The sequence below is a fragment of the Xiphophorus hellerii genome, chromosome 5 (genome assembly GCF_003331165.1).
Source record: "Xiphophorus hellerii strain 12219 chromosome 5, Xiphophorus_hellerii-4.1, whole genome shotgun sequence".
NCBI classification, from domain to species: domain Eukaryota; kingdom Metazoa; phylum Chordata; class Actinopteri; order Cyprinodontiformes; family Poeciliidae; genus Xiphophorus; species Xiphophorus hellerii.
The window spans coordinates 25,084,986-25,092,683 of NC_045676.1; the positions used below are offsets into that span (position 1 = coordinate 25,084,986).

The window sequence follows — 7,698 nt, forward strand, 5'->3', positions numbered from 1 at the left end:
ACGTAGATGTCTTCAAATACACCAACCATCCTTAGATGATACTAGACCCGGCTCATCATCATGATGGGACAGAGAGACTCTGTTCCCTGTGTTCAGGTCCAGAATCTGCTTTCTGTTCCGGAGCCCCGCTCACTATCCACCGGCTTCCTGAGCTAACACGGTGCACATTATTTGTGGAGGCATTTGAAGGACCGGATTTATGGTAAATCATCACCAATTTAACCCGGAGTACACATGCTAACACGAAGTTAGCTAAAGTCAACTATCTTACAGCAAAAGAAAAGTGCCACCTACCGATCTTTGTGAAGCTTCAAATGCCGGACAAAGTTGGACGTCGTGGCATCTCCATCCGATATTCTCTTCTTGCATGTTTTACAAGTTGCAGTTCGTTTTTTAGTCGAAAGTTCATAACCTACGTAGCCAAAAGAAATTACTCGCGGAAGCATATTCGAGCGGTTATTTCGTATTTCGTTCCCTGAGCTCTGTAGCTTTGCCGCGTTTTTTTAAACGTCCAAATCCTGTTAATTTGATTGGTTGTGCTGCAGCTACGTACACATACATACATAAGGAGAGAGGAAAACCATAGCGACGGTCTGCGCATATTGATACGGAATGAGTGAAATTAATTAATGACGCCACTTTATAAATAATGTGTTTTAAATTTTAAGACTTTGAGTAAAAAATATCAAGTCTTTTCAAGTAAACAGCTTCAAGTCGAGTCAAGTCCCAAGTCAATGGCATGAAAGTCAAAGTCAAGTCCGAGTCTTTGAGCATTTTTTCAAGTCAAGTCTCAAGTCGTGATTTTAACGACTCGAGTCTGACTCGAGTCCAAGTCATGTGACTCGAGTCCCCACCTCTGGTAGGAGTTAAATCATACAATAACCAAAGCTTTGAACATCTGTGTGTGATCTGTTCAGTGCATCTTCTGAAAATTGAAAGAGCATAGCACTACTACAAATGGCAAGACATCCACCTAAATTGACAGACATGATAGCGTCCTCAAAAAAAGGGCAGTTCCTGTTCAATTAGTGTGCAGGGATTGCATCTCATGGTAATTCCTGTTTCCAGTTTTTAACAACAAACATGAGGAAATAAATCGTCTGAACAAATGAAACTAAAATGCAACGTAAGGGCTGTGTGAAAAAAAGTTATTTGTCACTTCATGGTGCCCTGAAAACAGCAACTCTTCTTAAAACATGGTGGCGGCAGCATCATGCCGTGGGATGCTTTTCTTCAGGAGCAAAAGAGGAGCTGGTCAGAATTGAGGCGACGACGGAGTTAAATTCGGGTCAGTCCTAGAGTGAAACCGGTGCTGGGCTGGATCAGTCTATCAAATAATCAAGAAATCTGGGCTGAATGCACAAATACATGCCACATACCTTAGATTTTTATTTGCAGTAACATTTTGAAAGCGTTATATCATTTTCCGTCCGCTTCACGATAATGTGCTACTTTGTGTTGGTATTTCATAAAATCCAACGAACGATGACAAAATGTTTAAACAACTATAAATTTGTAATGAAGATATATTTTTCCATCCGGTTTCTGTTTAATTTATCTCTAGTATCTCTTTAGCCTTCCTTGTGAACCTTATATACAGCCACAATGTTGCACAGTTTTGAGGAAAAACAACAAGAAGCTCACAAATTCTGATACTTTATTGCACAACGACAGCAGCGGGTGCCATTTTCCTGCTTGCGTTATGGCGTTGACTTCATCAGCCGTACAGGTCAGCAGCCTTGTTCCTTCACGATCAAGATGTCCATCTTGCTTTCTCTGAGGAAAGATTTGTAACACATGACACAGCAGTGATTCACTCTCTCATCTGAGATTTGGAGTTATTTTTCCTAAACTAAAAATGTGTGTAAGGTGAAAACCTGTGTCAAGGAAGGATCCCCCACCCTTACTTTTCAAAACCACCATAGAAAAACCTTCCCATTGCTGTTCAATGGTTGAGTCACACTTAAATTTGCTGTATTTAAAAGTAGACATAAAATAGCTAAAACTGTCCTGCAAAGAAAACTGGAGAGATGCTTCTGCATAGAAAGCTTTCAACTTCACATTTGTTGACCACCAGGTGGCGACTAAAGCATTTTATTTTCCCAAAAAAAACCTGCTATGGGGACCCAAAATGAATCTGTGAATCCCACGAGTGTGAAGCAGATGTGTGTACTCACTGTCTCTGGACGCAGAGGAGACACTCGTTGGCATAAGTGTTTCCATCGCTGCCGCACACAGGGGCAAAGTTCATGGGGCATGCCATGATTTTCTCCAGAGCAGGACAAGAAGGCTGACAGCCATAAAAACACCACAACATTAAATTCGGCTCAATTATAGGGAGTTTTCTACTTAAATGAAATAAATGTTTAATTCTGAAAATCATATCACCTTTCTCATAAGTCCAGACTTGTCTGCAGCATCTTTAGATGAAAAAAAGAAAGCAAGTGGCTTTTTGTATAATCCAACATAAATTTAAGTGTTGATGTCAGAGTTCATATAACTTTAAGGCTTTAGATGACCAACTACTTTCAGCCCCGAGTGTCAGTAAAGTGCCTGTTACGCATTCTAAAGGGAAATCTAGATAATTTTGTATCTTTTTTTGTTTGTACTGTAGCGTTTGACCTGAACATAGTGAACTGCATAAAGCAACCTTTATCGCAGCAGGACTCATTGTGAACAGAGATCAAACTTGTTACAACTGTTCTTTGCTACGAAACGACTCAGAAGAATACTTTCAAAGCATATTAACCAAGAAAATGCTTAATTTTTCTTTTTTACCTGCTGCGACACAGATGAGCAAAAGCCCCAGTACAAGTCTCCCAGCCATGATGTTGGTGGATGAATAACTCAGACTGGACAAATACTTCTCTCTTTACAAGTTCCTTAACTGTGTTTACATGGGCGTGTGGGTGTGTGTGTGTGTGTGTGTGTGTGGGACATTGACAGCTGTTCGGGCTCCCTCGTAAAATAGCCACCATATCTTGCACTGACATAAAGATACTGCAAAACGTGTCAAAACCAAGGAAAAAGTTCAGTGTAAATAAAAAATGAGACTTATTTGATACTTAAATTAAAACTAGGTTGTAACATGACAAAATGTAGGAAAAGTGAAGTGCAGGGAATACTTTCCATATGTATCTCTAGCTCTGGTCTTCTACTAAAGGGTCCTTATGGAAGACTTTGAGGGTTCTCCGCAGCATCTTAGCTGTTCCTCGGACTTCTGAACTGGGATTTCTCCAGGTATCTGGATGTAACCACTTCCCCAAAGACCCTCCAAGTACCACATGCTCTTCTCTAAGTCACTGGTATATCTCCAGTTTAATGTGCCATGCGTTGCCATCAAAAGGGATGGCCACATAGTATGAGGCAGTGTTGCCATGGCGAGGTAGATGGGGTGTCTTGAACAAGGACACATTGACGGTGGCGGACAAAGCGGTGACCAAACTGGCAACCCACTGACTCCTAGTACCGCCACTGTCCCACGGGATTTTAGCTCAGTCTTTCTACACTACCTGAGGGGATGATGCTCACTTTGACCCAATGGTTTTCAGCTCATAATCTGCACAAATGTCCTTAACTGGTATGGTAGATCTGGGGCCTCTATTACTCTGGTGCTCAAGGCCTGTGCTGTCCTTCAGTCCGGCCCTCGTCAGCCATTTGTAGGATTTGATCATATCAACTATTTCTCCTATGTGTTGATGGTACGTCCCATACGGGGGGTTTTCTTCCTGTGATGGTTCCTTCAGCTCCTTCTCTTCCAGTTTTCACTGTGTGAGGCATTCACTGAGTGCTTCATGTATTCTTGGAGCTTGGATATTTCATCTTGGATGGTGATTGTGATGCTCACCAGACATCTGCCTCCTGTGCTGTTAGTGGATAATCTGTGGATACTGAATTTGGTGTGTAGTGATGAGTACCATTTATTTTTCAACATCACAGGTCTAAATTTCATTCTTTGGGCAACTTAATACCGGCACAGCGTATTAGTTACCCGGACCTTGCTCTTGCAATTCAGCATACTTGGCAAAATTTGCCTGACTCGTTGCAGGTATTTGCCTGTTACTGCTTTCCTGGTGGGCTCTTCGTGGCTGCCATTTGTCTGTGCTTCTCCAAACGTATAGTTATGAATTACGTTCTGATGTCCCTGCAGTAACATCCTGGAGGTGTGAGTCACTGTGTCGCCTAACAAACAGCTAAATATAATCAGAGGCGGTGACTAATAGTGAACCTGTATATACACGCCGGCGTATCTGCTTATTCTGAGTTATTCATCAACGAGCACCATGACTGGAAGACTTGTGCTGGGGCTTCTGATCATCTGTATTGCAGCAGGTAAAAACATTAAGTATTTTCTAATTAATTAGTTTTGAAGGCATTTTTTCAAAGTAGTTTTTATTTATTTATTTTTACAAAGGAGATTCTTAACTGTTTATGCTAATCACTGCATTTAGGTGAAGTCCTGTAATAATAATACACGTATTAATTGATCTAAATTCTCTTTTGATTGCAAAATAGACACCTTACAGCTTGATTCATACTGAATCAGGGCAGAAAGTATACTCGGAAGTCAACATGGTTAAATGTAAGTTGGATTATGAAAAAAGACGCTGTTTTGTTTTTTTTTTCTAAAGATGCTACAAACAAGTCTGGATTCGCAAGAAAGGTGATTTGAATTTTAGAATTAAACATTCATTTTTGTATGAATAAAACTTACTATGTTAGAGCAGAATTTTACATAATGTTGGTTGTTCATATGTCCGACAGCCTTCTTGTCCTGATGGAAAGATCGGGAAATGCACAAAGATTTTGGACCCTGTGTGCGGCAGCGATGGAGTCACTTATAGCAACGAGTGTCTCCTCTGCAAGGAGATATTGTGAGTACACACAGCTGCTCCACACTCACGATTCACACGTTAATTTTAAGTCACCTAACATGATTCTCTGGAAAATAAAATGCTTTAGTCCCAACCTGGTAGTATATGTAGATGCAAATCAAACATGGAGGGTTTTTTTTAAAGAAGTTCATGTCCTTCCTTGACACAAGTTTTCACCTTAGACACATTTTAACTTCTAATTGTCCAGAAAAAATGACTTAATTTGCTTTATTTGTCGTTATAAATGCCATCTGAGCTGAATGACTGAATCGCTGCTATGTCATGTCACAATCCTCTCCTCAGTGAAACCAAAAGGGACATCTGGATCACCAAACAGGGACCCTGCTGACCTGTGTGGTTGATAAAATCAACACTATGAGGCAACCCAGAAAAATGATATCCACTGTTGTCGCATTGTAATAAAGTTAAGTTTCATCAACCTGTGACCTTCTGGTTGCTTTTCTCAATATTATACAACAATTTGTGTATAAATTGTGGTTTCATTAGTGTTCACCACGCTGCAAACCACAAACTTTTACCAAGTATTTTTGTATTATAGTGCAAATATCATAGTACATTTGAAATAAAACAAAACTAAGTTACAAGCAACTTCTCTCCAAGACATAGGAGCTTGTCAATAATTTCTTAATATTCCATGGGCAGATTTTTTTTTAACACATGAAATTTTTTTTTCCATGTTTTAAGTGAAAGGAACTGCCATTGGAACTAGTACTTTTTAAAATTAATATTAACGGGGCAGCATCATTATGTAAAATCTACTTTTTTGAGCTTTACATCTAAAGCTCAAAAAATGACGTTATTCCCTCATTAAAAACATTTATGGGCTAATGACCGGGCCCTTTGTACCCAAATAATGAAGCTCATGGTAATATAACTTTACAACACAGATATGCGGAGTTTCACCACCACAGAGAGAGACTCTTGTCATTCTGAAATCCATCTGACATGAAGTACAACAAACCAAGAGAAGAACAGAAACATCAGGCTGCTGGTCACTAATGATGAAACAACACAAATTCAAAGCAGTTCGATCGTATATCAGTTTCAACTCAGAGCCTTTCTAGCAAACTCCTACTTCTGTTGGCGTCATCGCTCCATGAGTTTCTTGGTTCAGTTCTCTAACATCTGCTGTTCTCCCTTCTGCTATTACTTCTACGCTGAAAACAGAAAACAGTTGAAACAACTTAATTGAATTGCTTCAATTAGTAACAATAATTCAATTACATTTATCCAATTGAATTTATTAATTTGGTTTAACTTGAGAAATTTAAGTCAGTCTTACTCAAGTCATATAGTTTACTTCAAATAAAGAAGTAAACTAAGAAAGGATCTTTTTTTTTAACGTTTTATAGGCTGTGGTGGCCTTTATTTGAGAGTTAGGCAGGAAAGTGGGTAACGAAAGAGGAATCGAACCTGCAGCCACATCAAGGACAAAGGCCTTCATAAATGGGTTGTGCCCTACACCACAACACCCCAACTGACACAAGATCACGCGTTCCTATCCAAAATGTGACGTCATGACGCAAGCTTCATGACGTCACATTTTGGATAGGAACGCGGCATTGAACATAATTGTTTCAACTAAAGCCAAAGTAAATAGTTCCTTTAAGTTAAAATGTGCAACTTTTAAGTTAATTCAACACCAAAAACCAAGTTGTCATCACTAACCAAACAAATAAAGTGAGATTAATGTAAAAAAAAGTCCATAAGATGAACAAAAGCCCAAATACACTTTTTAGTGTGCACATGTATTACCTTCCCTCTTTTTGTCATCACCCAGACCGAACATCAGTCTGACGTCCTGCTAAAAAAAATCCTTTCGGTGTGGGCCAGTGAGGCACTGTGTCGCTCACTCCTAGCAAACAGCTACATATAATCAGAGGCAGTGACTGATAGTATATATACGCCCGCACGTTTGCTCATTCGGAGTTATCCACCATGAAGGGAAGACTTATTGTGCTGTGGCTTCTGATCATCTGTATTGCAGCAGGTAAAAAAATTAAGTATTTTCTTGTTTAATTTGTTTCGAAGGCATTTTTTCAAAGTATTTTTTATTTAATTTTATTTTTTATAAAGGATATTTTTAACTGCTTATGCTGATCACTACATTATGGTTAAGTCTTGCAGTAAAAAAAAAAACATCCAGAATTATCGACATTCTTTTTTGAATGCATAACAGACACCGTACAGCTTGATTCATGCTGATGCTAACGGCTAAAAGTATTCATCTAAAGCTGGTTGTAGCAACTTTGAAGTCAACATTGTTAAATGCAAGTTGGATTATAAAAATAAACTTGCTTTCTTTTTTTCTTGAAGGTGATGCAGGCAAGAAGAATAGAAAAAAGGTGGGATTAAAAGTGGATTAAATGTGGGAATAAAACTAACAATGATTCAGCAGAGTTTTATGTAATGTGTTTTTCACAGGCCACAAAGCCTAATTGTCCTATTGGAAGGACCTTAGGATGCACAAAGGTTATGCGCCCTGTGTGCGGCAGTAATGGGATCACTTATAGCAATGAGTGTCTCCTCTGCAATGAGATTAGGTGAGTACACTCAGCTTCTAGACGCTCAACGATTCACATATTAATTTTAAGTCACCTAAGCCGATTCTTTGGAAAATAAAATGCTTCAGTCCCAACCTGGTAGTCACCCAATGTGACAACATTAAAATCTGTTTATACATAAGGATCTCTCCAGTTTTTCTCTTTAAATATACAGCAAAAAAGTGCAAATCGACCACTGAGCGTTTTTATTCTTTAGAGAATATAGTAGAAAGTATGAATTCCTGTCTTCCCTTTACACT

General features: G+C 39.1%; 2 protein-coding genes across 2 annotated transcripts; one reads left to right on the plus strand and one right to left on the minus strand.

Moving 5' to 3' along the window:
* Positions 1-1,640: 1,640 nt before the first annotated feature.
* Positions 1,641-2,886, minus strand: LOC116720595 (probable pancreatic secretory proteinase inhibitor). The gene is made up of 4 exons (XM_032563948.1): positions 2,779-2,886; positions 2,389-2,420; positions 2,178-2,290; positions 1,641-1,776 (listed from the first exon to the last, which is right to left on the minus strand). Exons 1-4 carry the CDS (start codon positions 2,825-2,827, stop codon positions 1,731-1,733), a joined length of 240 nt encoding a protein of 79 aa, XP_032419839.1. The 5' UTR covers positions 2,828-2,886; the 3' UTR covers positions 1,641-1,730.
* Positions 2,887-4,210: 1,324 nt separating this feature from the next.
* LOC116720633 (serine protease inhibitor Kazal-type 1-like) lies at positions 4,211-5,313 on the plus strand. Its single transcript, XM_032564006.1, has 4 exons — positions 4,211-4,332; positions 4,632-4,663; positions 4,765-4,874; positions 5,178-5,313. The coding sequence occupies exons 1-4, from the start codon at positions 4,284-4,286 to the stop codon at positions 5,221-5,223; spliced, it is 237 nt and encodes a 78-aa protein (XP_032419897.1). The 5' UTR covers positions 4,211-4,283; the 3' UTR covers positions 5,224-5,313.
* Positions 5,314-7,698: the final 2,385 nt, after the last annotated feature.